The sequence below is a fragment of the Siniperca chuatsi genome, linkage group LG23, assembly GCF_020085105.1.
Source record: "Siniperca chuatsi isolate FFG_IHB_CAS linkage group LG23, ASM2008510v1, whole genome shotgun sequence".
Classification (NCBI taxonomy): domain Eukaryota; kingdom Metazoa; phylum Chordata; class Actinopteri; order Centrarchiformes; family Sinipercidae; genus Siniperca; species Siniperca chuatsi.
Window position 1 is genome coordinate 7,969,116 of NC_058064.1, and position 23,333 is coordinate 7,992,448.

Sequence of the window (23,333 nt, forward strand, 5' to 3'; positions counted from 1 at the left end):
TCGCTACGCTATACGCTACAGTTATAAATTGAGTCGCAGTACAGAGTAGCAGGAGTCCGATTTCACTTATCACTTGACAACAGTGAGGAGAGTTGATTGACACCAAATCCTGCGCCATCGTCTTGTCGAAGCGAAAAGCAAAAGTGCCTATTTGGCAATATTTCAGATTTGAACCCAACACTAATAGGGAACCAGATAACATTAATGAGGCAATCTGTAAACTTTGTCTGATGAAGGTGGCAGCATCTGGTGGTAACACCTTGCAGCACAGTGAGGATACAGGCGTTTCATAGAGGAGACAAGTGTATATAACATGGATCTATCTGTATGTCACTGTTAACAGAGACTTCAGTCTGCAGTGCAGTTCATACACTTCACTGATAAACCACAGAACTGTAGAGTAACAATAGGCTTCATGATCAAAAAAAGTTTTTATATCACGTCGACACTTATGTCCATATTCGTGCTATTCCACATGAGCACTCTCTAGCTCTCTGCTGTGAGTCTGCATCACACTTTTTTATCAATTGATGGTTTTTATAATGCCTGGCTTTAGGGGGTGCTACAGCCCCCTCAGCACTGCTATTTCCCGCATCCATCTAATCTGCACACACCTTCAAGCGCACCACAAGGGTGAGGCTGCCAAAATGATGAGATCAAAGTAAGCATTCTACAGATATTGAGCGTCATCGACAAATATCTTTTCTTGTAAAATGTCCGGTGTAATCAATAACACCAGTGTTGTCACGAGTTTATTAACAGGTGGGAAAATTTCCTCACCGTGGCATCCCTAATTTCTACTAATCGTTCTCATTCATCATTCTCCAATCATCCAACTCCATAAATTTGGCATTTAGTTTGAGTAACACTGTAACTTTAACACTTTATTTGTGAAACTATAAATAAATAAGAGCAGGGCTGTTCCCGGAGGAGCTAAGCCACAACCTGAATCTCACTGGAACATAATCTTTCTCCTCTGCTACAGTCTTGTATTGAGTTGATTTATCATTATGAGTTTGAGAGTGTCACTGCTCTGGTGAAGTGTAGTAAATAATCATGGTAGAGTAAGAATAAATAACGCACCCCTTATTTTGCATCTAGTATCATGACGACTACATCTTTTTAACATGCAAGACAATTGTCATGCCCTCAGGGTCTTGTTTGCAGATGTGAACATAAGCATTCACAAACTGACATGCGAGTAGTCAAGCAGACACACACACACACACACACACACACACACACACAGAAAGTCACATACATACGTGCAGCTTTTCAACAGGGAAGCAGAAAATGCATTACCTCGTTCTTATCTTCCTATTTCCAGCTTTGGTTGTTTTGCAGTATTTGTTTTTTTAGCCTCATTGCTTCCGTCTCTCTCTCTGTTCTGCTGTGTACTAAACATTTTGCTCTACACTTTTAAATATTGTTGTGTGCCTTGTTTGTGCAGTGAGTGTGAATTTCTGATCTCTGTCTTGTTTTTCTTGTAGAGCAAATTCATTAGTGTGGATCGTTGTTGTGACAAGACCATTTTATGCAAATCTGTATGATTTAATCCTAAACAGTCAATGTTTTTGTGTGTCTCCTTGCAGACGACGGGCCATACCAGCGAGACCCGCCTCCTCCTCCTCCACTCTGCTCTTCCTCCACATCCAGCGCTCTGTTGGAGGAGCGCAGGAAGAGCCACATCCCAGAGGAGTTTGCAGGCCTCCTTCATGGATCTTCCCCAGCTTGTGAAACCCCTGATACACCTTACCATCTTTACAGCCCCAAACCCCGCAAATATGCCTCTACAGATGTCCAGAGCAGCCTGCTGCAGACCCCGGAGTTCAGCATTGTGATCGGAGGAGTACCCTCTCAGGTCTTCTCCAGAACAGGGAGCGAGTCGTCGCCTCAGGCGACCGCCAACAACCCCCAGAAGCCACAGGTGGTGTATCGGACTATCTTCCACACTAGGGTCAACCAGGACCAGGCCCGACCCAGGAACTGCGAGCAGGTGGATCCACCTCGTGGCTGGTCTACGCTGGGCCGCCCACCCTTGTCCTACTCTGGTCAGAACGGGAAAGTTCCAGATCTACGGGGGATCCACACAGGAAGTGTGCCCAAGGGCAGTTCATCGGGTGCTGGCTACGAAGAGAGGGCTTGCACCCTGGGGAGGATGAGGTCCATGCCCCGCAGTGTGTTGGACCTGCAGCTGTCCAAGTCTCTGTCCAAGTCTGATTCCAACCTGGTAGCTGTATCTCCCATACAGGTGAGTTGTTGCTGACATTTCTCAACTTAGATTTCCCATATTCTTTTGTTATTTTCATCTAAAATGACTCATTCTGTGTAATTCTGTGAAATCAAAGCGTTAACAACAGCATGATTTATAAAATGGAGCCCAGCATTTATGTTGCATTATGAAGGCAAGTTAAAACTTTAACATTTTCTTTTTTCTTTGATACTATCTCGCTCTTCTGAGACATTTACATAAGAGGCCAGGGATAACCATAAAAGTCTCTTTTATTAAAAGTTATAAAAAGTTTCTCTGTTTAGGTCAGCACAGAGATCTGTTAGCTATGAAAGCAAATGCATTTATTGTAAATATTCAGTTGTATAAATAATGCAGCCATAGAGGTAGTTTGCATCTTGCTGTTTCTTGACTTCAGAAACAGCACAGAAACCAGTCCAACCAATTAGATAACTTATTAATCTGGGCCACAGTGCTCCCTGCTGTGCAGCACATTTTATGAGACTTCTTCTTTAATTCATAGTAAATATATCATAAGGTAAGTACATAGTCTGTTTGATGAAAAATGCTTCATTATGCATGAAACTTTGATGAGCACTGAAAGGACTTGGTTATTCTCTAATCAGTTTTTAGTGTTCAGTTGTCCATATGTTTAAGGTTAAAATAATTGGCAACCTTTGCAACTCATTGTCTGTAAACAACAAATTGTTGTTTTTTGTCTTGTCCAGGAGGAGCACAGCTGGGGGTCTGGATCTCGTGGCCAGGGGCCGGGAAGTCCCAGCCCAGGAGAGGGTGCCAGCCCCGGTGGAAGACTGGAGAGAACGCCCTCCTTCACTGCTGAGTGGGAAGAGGTAAGAAGAGGTTTTTCCAGACATGTACAGGTTATTATCAGATGTTTAGGATCAATTGAGATATTAAAGAAGGAGGAAAGTGTTCAATTTTACCCCAAAAATTTAAACTTTTAACCACTCAGGTTAATCAGTCCCTTTACTGTGACACTACATGTATTTCCACAGTAAAATTTGTTAAAACCAGCATGCTTTTTCAAGTATAGCATCTCTGCAGGGGCAGTTGAAACCTCCGCACTCTGCACTGTGGGTGTAGAGGTTTCTCACTTCGAATTCCACTCGGCTACTATGGTGCACAAGGAGCCCCAGTGATAATTTAACACGCTCTCACGTTGATTTTCTTCTGTAACCAGCACTAGAGCTAAAGGGAAGACCCAATATAAGACAGAAAGCAGTTTCTGTTATAGAGAGTAGAGGGCAGAGGTCGAGGGTGCTGTGTGTTTGTGCCTGGAGCTTCTTTGGCATTAAAGGGTCTCTGACACAGATGTGATTCATTGACTGGACACCACTGTTGGATCTCGCCCCCTTATAAACACTTTGGGTCACAGACACATTAGCTTCTGCTCACTGGTCATCATTTACACCACAGACAACACGCACTTTTGTTTACACAATTACAAGAATCTCACAACCTTTATATTTATTATGACGATGACTTAATTAGTCTCTCTACTTTTAAAATAATGCTAATGCACGTGAGTGAAAGTACATTTGTGCATGCCTGTCCAAATTTACATGTTCATTAGTTCCTCAACACAGCTCATAACTTGCTGATGATGATGAATTACCATCATCATGGAATTTCCCATAATTCTCAGCAATTAAGATGACCTTTCCTGTTTAATTGCGTGCTACAGGAGGATGAGATAAGATGGTTTCAGGGAAATTGTGGAGTGATCTATGGGGATTTCAGAGGAAAAAAATAACAAAGCTGTTCTATTTGCAGCACATGCACAGGAAAGAGTTGCATTACTAGCAAGAGGTTAGTCATGAGGGATGTCCCACAACAGTCAATGATAGATATCTATACTCAGTGCTACAGGCATACTTGTTATTTTCTGTATGTTACAAATTTCTTTAATCTGGCTTTACCTTGAAAATCGTTTAAGTATTGGATTGTTTGTGGTTATTTGGATGGTAATTAACAGCCTTTTGCGAAATGTTGGTACTTGAGCTATTCAGAAAGACATTTTTAACCACCAAAGATGTGTTTGGTCTAGAAAACTACAGCAATGGTGGATCCATTAAAGGATAATTCCAGTATATAAAAACTTGGGTCTTATATTTTTTTAGTTTTGTTCTTCTTTCCTATTGATAAAAATATTTTTGTCACCTAACCAATTATTGAGATCTGGGCACATGGTGATTCTGCTAAAAAGATGTGCAAAAGGGCAAGAAACATGAGCAGTCAGATGATCATACAAGTTTTAAACAAACCCCCAGGTTAGCCAAACGGTAAAATTATTAACTTAACTCTCAGTTGTGAACATCCATTTATACACACACATACATATATATATATATATATATATATATATATAACAATTTACAGACCAACTTCTTGTGCAGTGAGGGAGCTGAAAGGAACAGCAGAGGTGGCTGATTATTCTCAATGGGTTTGTTTGACCTCTTTCAGATCACACGTAGTTATTTAATCCATTGTTTATATAAAAAAACAATATTAGTGCAGCTTTAATTATCATCTTTTCTTTATCAATGTACTATGACTGTTTAGCCAGAAGTTGCCACCTGTTTATTCAGCTACTATGATAAGGCCACCTTCAGCGTCCGCCAGCACATTGTCTGCATTTGTCAGACCTGGCCATTTAAACACTGGTCTCAGACCAGTCGCAGCAAGGCCAGTTTTCTCTGACCCGTGGTGAGCCAGCGGTCCTGACAGGTGGATGGATATGCAGGTTGCATAGTTCAGTGGTTAGCAGCAGGCCCAGGGTCAGGGATGACTGGTCGACAGTCAGCAGCCAGACACTAATGAAGCCACTGTAGCTCCCTCCGATCCAGTCTTCCTCTTCTTTCATCTCTGCTCTGCCTTTAAGTTTCCTGCTAACACATCTTTTTCCCCCTCTGCTCCTCCATGCTTTTTCAATTCACAGGGGGAATGACTGACAGTTCAGTGTGCTGGCTGGCATAATGATCATGTTATGTGACACTTGAATCCAGAAATAGGGGTTAGCCTTATTACTGTGACATGACTTTCCCTTGCACATGCTGTACATCTCTCTAACTCTGGTTCTGTCTCTCTCTCTCTCCTGTTTGTTCAGATCGACAAGATTATGAGCTCTATTGGGGCAGGAATAGGCAGTGGATTGGACATCAAGGAGGACACCTCAGGTAAAATACACACAAGTATGTATGTGTGAGTGTTAATTCACAGTGAGGAAACACACTACAAGTAAACAACAATCCAGATGCTTTATTTATGTAATACAGAGAGTTTGGCATTGAGCTTGTCAATTAGATAAATTATAGGAGTAGATTCCTAGATAGCAGCCAACTGGAGATCCCCCAAGGGCAGTGGTTCCCAACCTGGGGGTCCACTCCCCAAGGGGTCATGCAATAGATCCTGGCGGAGTCAGAAAATGTACAGCATAGAAAAGCAGAAAAAAGTATTTGCTACACAAAATTTGAAAAAAAAAGTTAGCTTTTTTTGTTGTGAATGACTGGATAATAGTACCTCTTTAGGCCTCTAAAAATTAATAATTACTTTTACTTCTTGGTTAACTTGTTACTAACCCATACACATATGCAAGTATTGACGGTGGGTCGCAAGTAGAAATTGCTTCATTTCAAGAGGTCACAATACAAAAGGGTTAGGAACCAATGTCCTAGGGAGCCACAGACAGATGACACTGGTGGCGATGGGATATGGAGGGGCGAGGTGGTTGCAATGACATTACACAGAGACGAAACAGGGAAGGTAGTTAAACATCCTTGATGCTCATTAGTTGACAGGAAGCCCGCAAACAGATCCTGTTGAGTTCATTGATTAATAACTGAGAGGTGGAGCCCCAGAGAAATGACGACTGACAATTGCCTCCATCCTCAACTTGCACTAAAAGCTTCATTCATTATAACCTATAGGATTGATGGCCAAAACTACGAAAATAAGACCTGAATGAACCAGAATGATCCTTTAATTTGTATGAGGATGTGTGGGTGACTCTGCTTTTAGACATTCTTGTGCATCAAATCCTTGTTTATTCCATTTTTTTCACCTGCATACCGTGAATCCTCCGCTACTCACTTCTATTTACCGCATTCATCTCTCTCTCCCTGTGTTAACTCCCCCATCCTCCACCTCCTGATCCCCTCCCCTCTTTCTCTCTCCCTCTCTCTTTTCATCTATGAATGCAAAGCCCCTGCTAACCATGGTTACCACAGGGAGAAATCCTGTTTGTGCCAAACCAGCCCCCCGTCACTACCAACAACACACACATCAGCTACAACACAGTACACCACACATACAGACACATACATATAGATGTGGCTGCATACATGCATTCAGCATGGTGTGTGTGTGTGTGTGTGTGTGAGTGGGAGGGAGCTGGACTTCTTACAGACAAAGAAGCTGGAGCTGTTGTGATGGCTATTATCAGCAGAGCGAGCCAGATATATGTAGAGAGAGCAGGGTGACGATCGACACCCTGAGAGAAGATAGACAGGAGGTAGACAGAGGAAAGTGAGCGAGAGAGAGAGTGAGGGAGGGAATGAGGGAGGAAAGCAGCGCTCAGAGAAAGAAGAGAGAGAGAGAGAGAGAGAGAGAGAGAGAGAGAGAGGAGGCTGCAGAAGCATACAGATGAGAGTGGGAGTACTTGATAAAGAGAAATCTACAGCGCAGGCAGCTCTCGCTCTTCCTCTCTCTCTCTCACTCTCTCTCTTACACACACTTGCATACACACACACACACACACACACACACACACACGCTCACAGGAGCAGCCAAGCGAGCGCAACAGCTGAAAAAGAAAGCGGCTGCTGTGCTGTGCGCGACAAACATAGTCAGTCGCTTTTGCTTGCGGATCTATACCTCCAGTCTTATCTAACACTCATCTCTGGCAGGATTTAACCCCAGGATGGAAGCTCTTTTCTGGATACAACTTTAGCCTTCACCCCCTTCTCATCCTCCCTCTGGCTGGATTCAGAGAAGCAGCATCTGGACGCCTTAACCTACCCTTTACCTGCTTGCACCCTTGCATGCTGACCCCTCCATCCTCACCATGCCTCTAGCCTAGCCTAGCCTCCCCTTCCTCCTTTTCCTCCTCCTTCTTTCTTCACCTTTCCCCTCCTCTACCTGCTTCCTTTATCCTCCTCCTCCTGCTGCCTTGCCAATAGACTCCTCAAAAGCATGGCGGGCTCGTTCGACAGCCACTTTGCCCGCCATAACATGATGTGGCAGTGCCAGCTGTCTCAGCCGGACTGCCGCTGCTACCGCGTGGACGGCTACTCCCTACTGAAGCGTTTGCCCCTCCACCCCCTCATAGGTCCCCGCTGCCCGCTGCAGTCCGTGGGCCAGTGGCTCGACTCCATTGGCCTGGTCCAGTATGAGAACCACCTGCTGGCCAATGGGTTTGACAACGTCCAGTTCATGGTGAGTGTTTTCATGACTGTTTTGGGGGGGGAAAGGAGGCAGGAGAGATCTTGATGCTGGGAGTTTAGGATGGGATATGTTCATACATTTCTCTTCCCTTGTTCTTGTTCTTCCTGTCTTTGTTTTGGCTGTTAACTCTTTTTTCGTGCTTTAATTGCAATCTCTTCTCTCTGTTTGTCCCACCTCCCTCTAAGCTCTCTCTGCTCCCTTAGGTGTAGCTCATTATCTGTCATAGTTTTCTTTGCAGTGATTAGCATGACTATTTTTTTCTCCTTCAGAGATCTTTTATTCATTGGCTTTCCTCTTCTTTGTATCATCTTATCTCTCTTTCTCTCTCATTCTTCCTTTCCCATCATTGCTGCCTCTCCCCACTGATGCCATGTGAGGTCCTCCTACGCACAGAAATCCTTTGCCACATCTCCAGCATCAAGCTGCAGACATAAATGCTCATACCACACTAAAAACACATGTCAAAATCATGCTTGTTTCATGGTTTTTGCATGCACTTGCACATGAACACACAGAAATACAGCCACCTGTAGCCTGTGGATCAGGAGGCAACCTGGTCCTCTGTTTTATCCGATGGTCCCTTCATCTACAGTGATGTAGGAAGAGAGACTTGCTGGGTCATTTCGCACTCAGAAACTCTTTTGATGTTGACGTGGGTGTGTGTACATGTGTGGGTCACAGGAAGAGAGAGGGTAAGTGAATGATGAAGCAGGGAAATGAGGGGAATGAGGGAAAGTGAAGAGATGAAGCCAAATTGAGAGAAACTGCAGCAGAGGCAGAAAAATGGGAGACATAGCTGACTGGATGAGTTGCAGATTGTCGCTGTTGGGGGAAAACCTCATATCTCCAAAATGGCAACTTTTCATGACCGAAGAGAAAAATATTTTGTGGTTTATCCAAAGGGTTTTAAAAGCATAGTACTAAACGTATTAGCCATAGACTGTATAAAACAGGTATGAACGTATTTTACCAATGAGTAGAGGAGAATGTGTTTTCTATACTAAACATTTTTCATTGAAATAGGGCTTCTAGCCCTTTATTATTGTACAGTTATACTAATTTGACTTCATCACTTCCAGGAGATGAGAGAAAAGGCAGTTAAATATTTTTTCCTGAAATAACAATGTATGTATTTAGCTATGTATGTGTGTAAGTATGTGTGTGCATTCTGGTCCTTCACTCAGTGTGACCTGTATTTGTTCATTTGGTTACCCTGGCAACAGGAGGAAATCACAGAATCTCTGTTTCTTTCTTCATGTGTTTCTCCCACACGTGGTCAGTGTGTATCTGTATGTTTTTGGCCACACTTTACACAAATCCTTATGTATTTAATACAAAGTAATTGGTTTTGGGGCAAGTAGAAAGTTGCCATTCATTGTGTGTAGCGCATGTGTGTGGGAGAGGACACTCTTGCTCTCCTGTTTGCTCATCTACATTTAAACTCAGATCTCAGATCTCTGCAGTGGCTGATTATCATTTTTCCATATTAACCAGTCTTAGACTGCTACTAACACACCAGCATACAAACCTCACCAGTACTCTCTCCTCCTTCCTCTTTTACTGTCCTCTTTATTCCTTATTATTTTTCCTTGTGTCAGTTCAATTTAATAAAGCTTTGTTGGCATGATGTTTTGATCAAAAAACATGTTGCCATACCATAAACAGTGGTGATATTTACAGTATATGGAACAACTAGTTCCTTACAACATAAAATAAGCGAGAAGAGAAATACAATGAATCAAAAAAAGAAAGACGGAAAATTCTCTGTATTACTATGTAATTCTTTCTCTCTCTAAATCCTTGTGTGGTAGTGGATGGTAATGCCTCCAGCATAAATCTAAGTTATCCTTTTTGTACATATTTATGGTTTGAATTCCAGGCTGTGATAGAAAGTTCATAGGTAGTAAATTATATGAATTATTTACCCATAATCTGTGCTAGGCAAGGTTTTTACATTAAAATATACATTTATTCCTAAATTCTTAGGAGTATAAGGTTGTAAGATCAAATTAATCCAACAACTGCTTCCCATTTAAATGAAATTAAAATTAAACTTTTTTGCTATTAGCAGAGATCACTTCTTCCGAATGTTAGCTGTCTTATATTGAATTAAAACATACATTTTGTGGAAGTCTTCAAAAAGAACTATTTTTGTTTGCTGTGTATTGGCATTGGGTCACATCTGTTTTCCTATAGTGGTAAGTGAGCAAATGAGTCGAGGTAGGAATCATTGCAGCAGCTGTGGAAGAGTCTTGGCAACCGTTAGCCGTTGACTGTTCACATAAGCAGTATTTTTCTTTTTCTTTTTTAGCTCAAAATGTCTTTTTTCTATTAGTAATGTCCCCAGGTGCACCCTCCATTCATTTACACTCCTTCCTCTTACACTGGCACACACTCACACACATACATGCCATCATATCAGCGTACCAACATATTTTACTCTCATTTGCACCTAGTTTATAGTCGATAACAGTTTTTGGCAGTACTTCTGAGAGACTTGGGATTCTCTCCTCTCCTGGCCTCACCCCTCTTCTCAAAATGTGTTTCTCAAAAGCTCAGTTGTCTCCTCTGTAATGCCTTTGGATACAATTAATATTGAAAAGAGCTAAGATGAAACAGCCTTGCAAACATCTTGGCGACTTCAAAGTCCCTTTTGTGACTGGGCCTCTCTCCGGGTCTTTCTCTGTTTAAAGTCTTTCTGGCATCCTACTTGCTGAGTGGAGTTTTTAACCTCTTTTTGTTGTTCGTGACTAAACAGGAAGACAAGTTAATGTTTTACAACCTTGGGAAAACTCAGTGGCTACCACAAATTGATAATAATGCAGTTGAGGCACAGGCTACATTGGGATTACATTGGTATTTGCAGCGCTCCTTATTTATTGTTGGCTGTGGATTCTTCAAGGAGAGGTTTGGGTCAAATTCATTTCAGCACCACTCCGTATGGGAAATCAAGTTAAATGGCAGATTCAAACTGGAACAAGTCAGCGCATTAATTTGCAAATTAATTTGACCTTGAGTCTGATCTGTATCAGTGTATGACAGCGAAAAGGCACCACATACTGTGCAGGGATGTATGCACACATACACATAAACATGGACCATTCCAATCTACTATTACCATTTACCACTAATGGGGGTCATTAGAGTGGGTGTGTCTGGTCACCTTAACAGGCCAGTAGAGGACAAGTGCTGCTAGACTGATGAACAAATAGCAAAGGGGTGGGGTGGTTGTTAGGGAGACAGTGTTTGATATGAAGGACACTGGATGGAGACTAATCACGCCCCATTTTAAATGACTGTACATACATATGTTTGTGTAAGAGGGGGGTGAGTAGACAGACAGTGGAGCTGAACGAAAGCAGCACAAAAAGAGCCACGGACTTTGTGCCACAACCCACATTTGCTGTCTAGCTAATGTCTGTTAAGATACAAACAAAGCCTTGTCTTGCACTTTGGCTTGCTGAACAGGCTACCAGAGAAAGGTGCCTGCTTAATGTCAGTTTGCTGGCTAGACAGCTAATTAGCTAGTCAATGTAGCACAGGCTTGAAGGAACATTTCTGATATAATTTTTCTTCTTTTTCAAAAACTAACAATTAACCTACATTAATTGATTTTTTGGCCACCTGGGGCAAGCTGTAAACATAACAATACAACACAAGACATATTGTGACCTTAAAAAGTTGATATGGCAAACTTATTTGTCTATTTACACATCCAGAGCGACATTAGCATTCATTTGAAGTCGCGTTTCTGACCACTCGATGGATATAAGTCCAGTATTCACTCTCCTGTTCTGTTTTGGTTTCGACCAGTGCCTGAGGGAGATATTTGGCTCTTTAGCTGCTAAATGCTCCACTGTCTTCACCAGCTAGTCAGTAACTTTGTCTGTTTGTGTTTGGTGCTGGGCAGATGTACAGTGAGTTTTGCTGCCTGTTGCTGGTGGAAACTACGCTGATGAAAGCGGAGAGACTGAAACAACAGTAACAGTTGCTGGCCATAAACGAAAACAATGGGAAATATGTGTATCTTTGAGCTGCTAAATGCTACAATGCACTTAGTTTACCAGGGAGTCGTTAACTTTGCCTATCTGTTGTTTGGCACTGGGCCGGTAGTGTGCAGTGGGTTTGAAAACAGTTGCCTGCTGGGTCTGGAAACAATGCTGATGAGAGCACTGAGACTGAACCAACAGTGAAGGGCCATGTGGTGGCTAGCTAAAAACCAAAGCGATGAGCTCAAAGATGCTAAAATGCTCCCTAGAGCTGGGGGGCAGAGCAGAATCACGTAGTAATTCTGTTTGTTCATCACTATGAGCGACACATCACACATTTCATAATTTCGCCATCCGTTGTTAATATAAGAATATTAATTATAGCAGCTTGAGCAAAAAGGGATGACAAATTGTGATTTCAGTTGGACATTAAATATCAAGCTGTTTTCATTGCAAGGCCTGGCTTTATGTTTCCCTCCAAATGCATCCAATCAGAAAAAGGATGACCTGTGATTGAAAGCACTGTCTCAAATTCTTGCATGTTCAAAACCACTTAATGGTGGATCATCTTTATGGGACTAGTCTGTAGCAAAGAGACCATTCACCTTGCTTAGTCCTCTGACTGCAGTCACACTGTTAACACACATCAAACATACACACACTCACTAAACGTGGCATGCCAGCATAGATGCTTAGAAATGTGACCAGAATATGGAAGTGGTAGGAAGACAGGGAAGGAGGTGGATAGTGGAAAGATTAAGCACGATTCGTTATATCTCTCACTTGAGAGATAAATACTACAGAAACTCTCATAAGCATCACATAAACTGATGCTTTGTGGCTTGTGGAGGCACCGAGACACACAAACAAATACTGATGTGAGCAGTGAAAGAATTTCATGTCAGAATCAGAAATACGTTTTTGATCCCCGAGGTGAAACTCTTTCATTACAGCTGCTCACTATCACGTCAATGCACACAGGAATAGAAGTTCTAAGCAAATCATAATATAATACACTATAATTTACAATTTACACTATAAATTAAGTACAAAGTGGATATAAGTATAAAAGCTAAAATAAGTGTAAGTACAAAAGTGGATTTACAGGTTGATCAGTATGTACGGTATAATACAATGTAATAATATAAGTAATAGTGCAATAATGAGTACTGTCAAGTTAAGTGTAGCAGATTAACCAGATTATTAGACAACGACGAGACGGAGCAACGGCAACAGGCAGCATGCACGTTGGCGCATGCACACTTTTTGTCAAAGGTCTTTTATCATGATTCTTTTTTATTTGGTTTCATGCAGCACAATGAATTGAAAGAAAAACAGAAGCCAGTTGATGAAGATAAAGGTAGAGCTGGGTTGGGTTTGTACATGGAATTACAAAAACGAATAAAGGCGCAGTACTCGATAGATAGCAGAAATGAAGAGATAAAGCATGCGGTCGTGCAGCAGATAAGAGCAGCTTCGAGGCTAGTGAAATTAGACTCAACTCTTCGTCAGAGGGACGAAACAACTATATTTGAAATTATATATTGTTAATATCCATATTTCGTTCAAAGGTGGCACCTCTAATCCTCCTCATAAAGGAATTTATTATTCTGAACGAGAAATTCTTATGAATAGAGGGTTTTAATAGTAAGTAAGAGAGAGTAAACAAAATAATGAAAAAAAGAGGACAACTTATTTGATAGCAGAGCAATGAAGAATGGGAAAACAATGAGAGAGAAAAGGCGAGAGATGAACACATGCATGAAAGCAACAGAACAGCGAAAAGAGGAAGAGATACAGTAGGCCGAGCATGATTTGTAGTACTCGCTTAAGCCTGTTGGCAACGATAATAGCCTTCACTACCATCACTGAATATCAATTTTTGCTCCATCTCTAGTCTTGTCTCAACCCCCTGCCGCTCTGCATGAATTTTAATTCCTGCATTCAGAGTGTTTATGACCCACTGCGGCTGTTTTTAAATGGTGTGGTCGAAGTATCACAAGCTAACCACAGGCCATGGCAATTTTATTAACACTGTGGATGCTAAACACCTTCTGCCACCAGCAAAATAGATAGTTAGTGTTCATACCAGTGCTGCATACAAAGTGTTTGGGAATTTATCATACATATGCAAGATAGAATAACTATTTATTTCTACAATACAAAATAAACAATGTAGGCATTAGGAGGAAGAGCTGAGCCTAGAAGACAGTCATTATTTGATTTATGTTGTTACTCTCTCATTTATCCTTACTCGAGTACTATTGGTGTCTCCATCTGATATTTATCCTCTGATCCATCATGTGCACTTGGAAATGGCAGATGTGGGGCTAACATTAATGTTAAGACAGAAAGGGAAAGAGGACAGGATAGGTTTGGAGAAAGAAAGAACAAACATTAAGGAACTCTATCTTTTTCTATCAGGATCCCAACAGGGAGCAATTAGTCATCCCTTTAAATCCCCCCACAATCTACTCTGTGCTGACTCTCTGAGTCATTACTCTGCTGTGAAGTTGTAGCATGGTAACTTCAATACTAGCTTTGCTCTGCGCTCTGTTAATCAGCCTGGGAGCTGATCTATGAACTGCACTCTTTTCACAGAGGCCCCGGCGTACAGGTTGGTGAGGAGAATGTGGAAGGAATAAGTTTAGCCACAGGATGAGCCCAATCAGCTGCTGCTGCAGTACAGGGACACACTGGTGCAGCCCTGGAGACAAAGTTATACTAATAAGCCTGCAGCACTTTTTAAGGGGCTTTTATGTCCCAAAGTATGTTGACATTTGAAACTTTCGTTCATCAAGGTAAAGTTTAGAGACACTGCTGAGGGGCATAAGGTACAAAAAAGAAAATTTGATGTGGAAATAAACTGAGTGCATGGATTAATAAAATGAGAGCATGGATTAATAGACCATGTTTTTGGTTTAGCAATCTGTGCGCATGGATTAATAAACTGAGGTGAAGAGCAGAGTGAAGATGCATTGGAAACAGTAAGACTTTCGATATGGACCTTTGACCTTCAGAATAAAAGGGGTGTGTGGGTTAGATAGTTTTATAGTACTACAATTAGTTATTTAATGTTCTACCCACTTAATGAATGGACCAATAAATAATCAATGTCAGAAAAACAGAGTAACTGCACCCAGTCTAATAATCTGGCCTGTCCTGTCAACTAGACCACACCTGGCCACACTCAGCTGTGATGTTTTGGAGACTTACATTACATTTCAAACCAGAGAGGCGAGTGCAGTTATGCTTTTCCTTCTTCCAAAATCTAGCATGGAGTTACTCTTTAAGGTAACCTGTGAAGTTTTCTTGTAAACAAACAAATTTATGTTTAAATTCAGTGTTTCACATTGTGTGAATCTTTGCGGAATGCATTTACTCCCTCCTAAAACATTTGTAAAGCAAATGGCGTGTTACTGCCGCCAGATGTTGATCAGTGGAATAGTCTGACTGGCGAACTTGTGTGTTCGCACAATTATTATGGTTTATTAACCATTAGTATGGTTTATTAATTCAAGAGCACACATTGCTAAACCTATTGCATGATTTAGCACTATGTGCACAGATGTCCACATCCGTATTTTTTTCCACCATAGAATTCCATGGGGCTCCATAAAACTTTAAAATCATCCTTATGTTACGTTTTGTGTGAGGTTTTCCAACATTGTCCTTTTTCTTATTTTTAAACAAGTGGATATCCACACATTCACATCTGGGAGATGCCCAATACAACCACAGTCTTCAGCTCCAGCTCAGATGCATTGATCAAGGGCTCCTCAACAGTTACATCCAGTAGATTCCAGCACTGCTCCTACATTTCCTGAATAACCTGGCATTTCCCTCCACCTTTCTTCCATGTTTGATATTTTAGTTGCTTGTCAGGTCTTGACCAGTTTGTAGTCTGGGCCAGTTCAAAGCCCTCTAGTTAGAATATAAATGTCTAGTAATAATTATGTGATGATCAAGAAGCCTAGCCTAGTAGATGTAGAGTCTCAGAAATTACGCCACCTGAAGAGGGATTTCTCAGGCGAATGTTCTTCAGGATACTACAGAGAAAACTAAACAACAGCTATCTCCTGTCTAGAATTAAAATGTCACAGCCCTGGAGCAAAATGTCCCTTTCGAGGGCACAGCAGTCCCCAGAGTCGGAGGAAAAAGCAGATATTTGCTATCTACCTGCTTTTTCTTCCCTCGTCTCTTGGATGTTTATCACTGTTATTAGTTTGACAGGAAGGAGATGTAGACGGACTGACAAGTGTAATCCTTCAGTCCTACACATGTGTCTGTGTGTGTGTGTGTGTGGGGGGGGTCCTGAGACTGCCTCCAGGCTGGTCACAGTCCCTCTCCTTCTGTTTCTTTACCATCATTTTGGTGATTAGTTCTCTTTACTTCTCACTTCTGTCAGAATCTATATTTCTGATGGTATTTCTGGCTGAGTCGGCCTTTCTCTCTGCTGCAGCTGTCTTTATGCACACCACATCTCTTCCCATCCCTCCCTGCATCCCACCTTTCCTCTAATTATCTGTCTGCATGAATACTCTCTCTCTTTCTGACTCTCTGGAGGGGGGGATGACTGATAGGTCTCTTAAGGTTTCCCATTGGATTAATTAAAGGTAAAACTCTGAACTAAACCCATACGGGCTGCTGTGTGTGTGTGTGTGTGTGTGTGTGTGTGTGTGTGTGTGTGTGTGTGTGTCTTGTGTGTGCACCAGAGTCTTAAATAAGAATATCAAACTTGCTGTCTGCCACTTTTTGTTGGACAGCAACCATGCAATGATAATGGAATTTTAAAAAACAAACACTTAATGAACACTTTATGTTCACTGTGATGGATTACACAACTCAAGTAAGCTTGAAGAGTCTGTGACTTGATTTGCCTACAGTATGGCAATAAATGGAAAGAAATGGCCACCTAGAATGGTAGGAAAAACCCTTCCAAAGATTGAAAACTGTGGAGCATACATTCAAAAATGGTCAGCAAAATTCAAAGTATACATGATTTTTAGTTGAGGAGCTAAAACTTGCCAACACATTGGTGTGGTCCTTTTATAAAATAATTGTTGTGTATAAAAATGAGCCAAATAAGCTGCTACTAAAACTTTTATTAACTTTTATATAGGACATGAACATTGCATACTGCTTTTGTATTGTTTTTTGTAAGGGAACTGTCATTAAAGTCATCCTAGACTCTGTTGAATTGTTAGCTCTGGGTGGAAAAATGCTGCATATATGCTAACCTTAGCTGTTGTTTTGTTACTCTGCAGGGCAGCAATGTGGTGGAAGACCAGGACCTGCTAGAGATTGGGATCCTCAACTCTGCCCACAGACAACGCCTCCTGCAGGCCATACGGCTGCTGCCCAGGGTCAGTACTGCAGCTAATCCAACACTCCAACAAGAACATCTCAGACATCTCCGAGTAAACATTCACCAAATCTGAGTGTTCTAACTTGTGTTTATTGTAAAGTCAGTCTCATGCAAGTTACATAAATCCATCTTTTTTTTTTAAACTACTCAAGTCTATATTTCCAGTTTAAGATTGTAAGGTAACATAATACAAATGAGATCTTCACTTGTAGCGGCAGCCAATCCGTTTTGTTTGGTATAAAATTTAGCAAATCTCCAGCTCCATCTGTCTTTCCATGTGATATAACTCTCTCTGTGGGTGGTTAGGTTTCTCTCAGCATGTTATGCAGAATACTTAGACAAGGTGCCAAGGAGTTGGGGGATTAAGGAAAAGATGCACTAAGCTATATCACAGGAGATCACAGCATCCAAACCACATCAAATGAAATGATGCAAGAAACTGCTCACACTTTGCTGAGTCCATATTGTCCTGTGTCTGTAAAAGTCACATACAGATAAAAACATACAGAAACACTTGGAACTCTAATTTGTTACAGACAAAATGCCAACAGTTGCTTAAAAAAGGGACCAATAGCTGTTGAAATAACACAAATAATACTTACAGACTTATAGGAAAGTTTGTGCGAGGTCAAAAGCTTTTGTGTGTGAGACAGAAAGTAAGATCAAAGGTGTGGGACTGTATGGAGTGAGAGCAGGAAAAAAGGAGTCTGCAGAAGAGAGGACGGAAAGAAAAAGGGGGACTCTGAGCTCAGAGATAAGCAGGTTTTACACAGACACCCAGAAAACTTTGATCTCCAGTCAGCACTTTCCTCTTCTCAATCCCCCATAAACTTCCCAAAAAAAGAAAAAAGAAACCTTTAACTTTTGTCTGCCCTCACACACGTAGGCAAACTCATGTTCAACTTAAGGTGGAGGATGTGGGATGTTTGTTTGAAACACCATAACCTCTATGAAGCTGTTTTGACTGTCAAAATAAAAGTGAATGAATTATGAATTATCCGCTACATTCTCAAAGTATCTCACTCAAGGCAATAACCCCCTGCTGTTTTGTTGGCGTCCTATTCTGCCCTTTCTCAAAAGTTATGCTTGTGTTTACTTGTTTGCACTGCAAATGTATGAGAACAACATGATTTTAATCCAGTATGTAGTTATAAACTTGTGCTCTATGCTCCTGTACCCTGCTGAACTGAGAAAGGTCTTAAAATATAAATTTAATGATCCTCATATAGAAATTAGGCTGTTGCAGCCGAATGAAGACAGAAAAGGAGAACAGTGCAGCGCAGCAATCAAATATAGTGTAAAGAAAATTCAAACAGCTATCATGTTACGTAAAAAATGGGCTGTAATGTAGTTAGCATTTGTGCAGAGCGTACCTTAAGATACCAGCTGTTCTATGGTACAAAGCTCCATATGTACCATATGGGCAGAAAAATGGCAAAACACATCCAACATTTCCTTACAGTATCACTAAATTTATGAGAACATGAATGAAAACAAATTCACATCATGAAAAGAGATATTAAGAAATATGCTCAGCAGTCTAGGATATGTAGATTTGTAAAGAACTGCAGAAAAGTAATATAAAGTTAAAAATACTAGAACGTGAAAGATCACTTTTCTCCCCACTCTGTTTCTTCTTCCTGTCTGTACCGAAGGTGCGACCTATTGGTTACGATGGCAACAACCCCACATCGGTGGCAGAGTGGCTGGAGTCATTGGAGCTCGGCGACTACACCAAGTCTTTCCTCATCAACGGTTACACCTCCATGGAGCTGGTCAAGAAGATCTGGGAGATCGAGCTTATCAATGTGAGTCACATAGCTATTTTCACTTCCTGCTTCTACGTGCAGTCCTGAAAAAATGTTAATTTTAAAAGATACGAATGGTGAATGGTTTTTAAAGGGGCACTCCAGTATACTTCAGTTTCTAAAGCCTGACAAAATCTTCCTAACTTTTTCTAGAGCATTCAACCACATCTCACGGTCTTCATCAGCGGTTAGAGTTTGCTCTCAATGTTATGACCAAGGGGCATGGAGTTTAAACAACGTCAGCATTTGCCGGGCAAATGAAATATGCTTTTGGGTTGCATTATGGGAAAAGTAGAAAACCAGGGTTTTTTAGTTTGGCACATACCAGGGACTAAAAGTTTTTTATCTTGGCCTCTGCTGCTTCAATTTTGATCTTTCTTTTTTTAATGTCTCTCTCAAGTACTCCAACTGAAAGTGGAATACTAAATAACTTTAAATGAATTCTTCATTAGGAAGGAATAGGCTCGGGGTTGAGTGCCACAGACAGGGTAGGGAAACAGGAAAGTATTGAGAGATGGACTAACACATTGTTAGTTTTGGTCTTTTCATGGGGTTTGTTGACAATAAGAATAATATAGAATAACGCCAGCTTTATCTCTTTAACAAATAAATTCTTCTTTAAACAAGGTATATCTGCAAACCGGACAAATAGGACGGATATTTCACTTGCTTGTTGTGTGAAACAACTTATTTTTTCAATCAAGCGATGCTATCTTGATACTAATAGAGTAATCCCTCTTGTGTCGACATACAGTCTTATGTCTTATTTTAAAGACATTTGTGACAGCTCAAACTGTTCCCTCATAGACAGATATTAACTACACCTTTAAGCAGTTAAATGATGGATATATTTTTTTGTAATAAAGGACAACAGTGGCACAGCTGGGGCTTTGTGAAGCTGAACGCTTGTTGGTTTCTGTCCTCATCTCTCACCTTGGTGACAGACTGATTTGTTTTTCCTGGTCAATATATCACACTGGAGACCCATACATCAGCACACGCACAAGCTTTGTCCTTTGGCTTTATATCCAAAACAAGGCTGAACTCGATGTGAAAGTTCCCTCTGTGGGAAGGATGCCGAGGCCATACTGTGCAGAATGCCCATCAGGCATTTCTCCTCATTACTGAGCAATGCGTGCTAAGAATACAGACAGCAAGGAGGTGCATTTTTGCAGTTATAACCTTACTGCATGTTTTTTAAGCTTTTTCTCTATTCTACTTCTTGTCATAACAGCTCTTCGTCTTGCTGTAGAAGATAAAATTTGCAGTAGTAAAGAGCAAGTCGATAGTTTGCAGCTGCTTTCCCTTGATTGAATTTTCCTATAAATATCAGTAATGGTGGATGATAACAAGGTTTGACATTTGAGCTCCTATGTTGTCACAAGTAGTGCAGGTTTATGATTACATTTTTACCAACATAAAATCTTCACTAGAGATGGGATTTGCTGCAGCCTGATCTCATCGGAGTGATGCGCTCCTTTGATGCTCTGAGTGTAACGAAATCATGCTTGATTGCAGAGGGCGCCCGCCTGGCTGATTTCAATGAGAGAGAGAGAGAGAGAGAGAGAGTGAGAAGGGGTGTTTTTCATTCCCAGCGGAGGATAAAGTGATGAGTGATCAGCTGGAGGAGTTGGAGAGGGAGTTATATAAGCATGTGGGATGCAAGATGTTTCACAGCGCTGGGGATGCCGCCCACATGCTGCACTTGTGTGTGTGTGTGTGTATGTGTTTCTAGATGCATATGTGAGATAGAGAAAGTGTTAATACATGCTTATGTGTTTATGTATGCATTTAAATGTATCACTTTTCAGCAGAAGCCAAATCTCCTTTCTGTCATGGAAAACAGAAGAGCCTTAAAGTCTAAATGATGTGCATATGAAGCATATATATACTATATACTCCTTCAGTACTCCCATTAAGACCTGCATGTGTATGTAAATAAAAATATTGTATAGCATAAGGATTCTGTCTACATGAAGATCTACATGAGTGAAGTTGCAGTGTAGAGTGAGAGTGAAGCCACTAGAGGCTGCACAAGCACACAATAAGGACACATATTTTTGAGTACTGGGATTGTTTTTCATATTTTGGGTTAGGCCCCCTTTGTTATAATTCAGAGAAACCTTAATGCTACAGCATACAGTTATATTTTAGACTATAGGATGCATCCAACTTTGTGGTAATAGTTGTGGTCACAGTCCTACAGTATTTCAACATGACAAAGCCAGGTCCATTAAAGAAACGGTTTTCCTAGTTTGCTTTGGAAGAAATGACTGTCTCAGAGCTTTGTCTTTATTTTCCCTTTAATCACTGTATTACTACATATCATAGTTGTGTCCAGGAATCATCCTAGGGAATTATGAGGAAGTCATGGGACCAGTAAAATAGTTACCCTTGACTGGTCGGCACAGAGGCCTGACCTCAACCAACACACCTTTGGGATGAACTGGAACGCAGACTGTAAACCAGGCCTTTTCACATGGGTGTAATGTTCAGGTGTCTACTCTACTTTTGGCCATGTAGTGTATTATTTTGTAGCAGATCTTATCGATTGTGTGCGAGTGTATTTGAAAGAGTATATACAAGTGTCTGCTGTACAAGCTGTCCTCATGACTGCGTACCACTGCAGCAGTACACTGTCACTGAAGTAGTCTCTGGGGTGATGGAGAGGTCACTGCTGTACCTGAGAGAGTGGTGTGATATTGTAGTGGGAGAATAAAATGGAGTGATGTGGGGAGGACATGTAAGAGAAATGAGGGGGTGGAGAAAGATAGAATTTGGCCGCTGCTTTCATGTAATCACCAGATAATCGCTATGGGCAACAGATGCTGTGGTGTCCAGGGAGACAAGGGAGGAACGTTAAGCATTGTTGGAGCATTTTAAAATAGAAGGATACAAGTGTGGGTGTGGGTATAGGTGTGTGTGTCCTTTTGATTGGGCACATATGTGCAGTCCTGCTGTTGTGGGATTAGAATTGCATTTCAAAATACCTTTTAATCCTGCCTGTCCACACTCTCTCTCACACACACGCACACACACACACACACACACACACACACACACACACTGCAGACAGAGAGCAGGTGCAGCTCTCACTGTCTTTGGCTTTCAGGTTTTATGTCATCAGAGTAGATTGACTCATCTGAGTTACACCTGGTGCAGGTTAACTGTTACATTTAGTTTTAGTCCGCAGGAAGGATGTTAACAGACTATCCCAGTATATTACAACTTGGGTCTTATTTTTGACCATCGTTGGGATAACATCTACTCTTCATCTTCCCAAACATTGTGAAAGCAGAAGCCAGTTTTCAACAAGATACAACAACTTATGCAACACTTTTTCTTTTTTAGTTGAAATTATATCTACAGAAAAAATACTTTAATCTCTGTTTAAACTTTAACAGTGTGAATATCTTTGATATTTCTTACAGTAGGAAGGGGCAGTCAATAAGCCTTTTACATTTTTTCCCTCTCCCTGCTCATTAGTTTCCATTTGTCATTTGTTTGATTTTAACTCATGCAGTTAAGAAAAGTCAGATGCAAACTCGTTCTATTTACTGAAGCAACTGCTGAAATGTGAGAACAAAGTATGATGAGGCAAGAAACAGATTTTAAGTAAGTAAATAAATCATTAAAAAGAGAAAATGATGGTGAAGAATGCTAAAATTATTATCCAAACTGTCCGTTGCAGTCTTCAGATTGACTTCATGGTTCAACTTTGACCTACAGTACCGTACTCACTGTAATTGTGATCACACAATTTTCCTGTGAAATGATACAGATTTTCTTAACACTTTATTTGAAGATATACTGTAATCCCTCATGAACAGTTTGTGTGATAACTTTACTGTTGGTTTTTGTTTTTTCCTTCAAATAAATCTATCTTACCAGTTTTATTATTACTCATAGAAATGATGGCCAAAACTACCAAACTTGTAAAAAATCTGAATTATCCTTTGACATCTGTTTTAGAGCCAAAGAAACTATGCCAACATCAGTTTCACATCATAGAGAATAAAGTATACATATATACAGTTATTCATGGGATAGTTGAAGAAAAGCCACGTACTGTACTGTATAGTAGAGTGGGAATTAAAAGTCCTGACCTGAAATGAAAACTCATTAAATTAGACTTTCTGTGCTTGAATTATTAAATTAATATTAATAAGTAATAGGAATTCAGTATTAAAAATGGTTGAGTAAGTGTGCATATACTGCTTATAATTGGAGTTTTTTAACATTATGTTAACATTTAACTAATCACATTCCACTGAATGTACTGAGCCAATTTGCTTCCACCTATTGTGCTGAAGTTTACATACTAAGTAGATTGACAGCAAATTAATAACAGACAATTTTGATTACCAAAATAATTTCTCAAGTCAACTACTAAACATTTGGTGGTTACAAACACAAACGAGTATTTTCTTGCATTCCTTCATGTCAGACGATTGTAAACGGAGTACTGTGTGTGA

The 23,333-nt window shown here is 40.8% G+C and overlaps 1 protein-coding gene across 12 annotated transcripts in view; it reads left to right on the forward strand.

The window, feature by feature from the left end:
* anks1b (ankyrin repeat and sterile alpha motif domain containing 1B) overlaps window positions 1-23,333 on the forward strand; it is a 235,707-nt gene that overhangs the window by 176,332 nt on the left and 36,042 nt on the right. For 11 of the 12 annotated variants that reach the window (XM_044185785.1, XM_044185784.1, XM_044185790.1 and 8 more), the window contains 6 exons: window positions 1,593-2,251; window positions 2,959-3,081; window positions 5,358-5,427; window positions 7,578-7,684; window positions 16,950-17,048; window positions 18,706-18,858. In XM_044185785.1, coding sequence (XP_044041720.1) covers window positions 1,593-2,251; window positions 2,959-3,081; window positions 5,358-5,427; window positions 7,578-7,684; window positions 16,950-17,048; window positions 18,706-18,858 — 1,211 coding nt within the window. Of the gene's footprint in view, window positions 1-1,592; window positions 2,252-2,958; window positions 3,082-5,357; window positions 5,428-6,869; window positions 7,685-16,949; window positions 17,049-18,705; window positions 18,859-23,333 lie in introns of those variants that run through there. The other variant, XM_044185797.1, reaches the window with a different exon arrangement.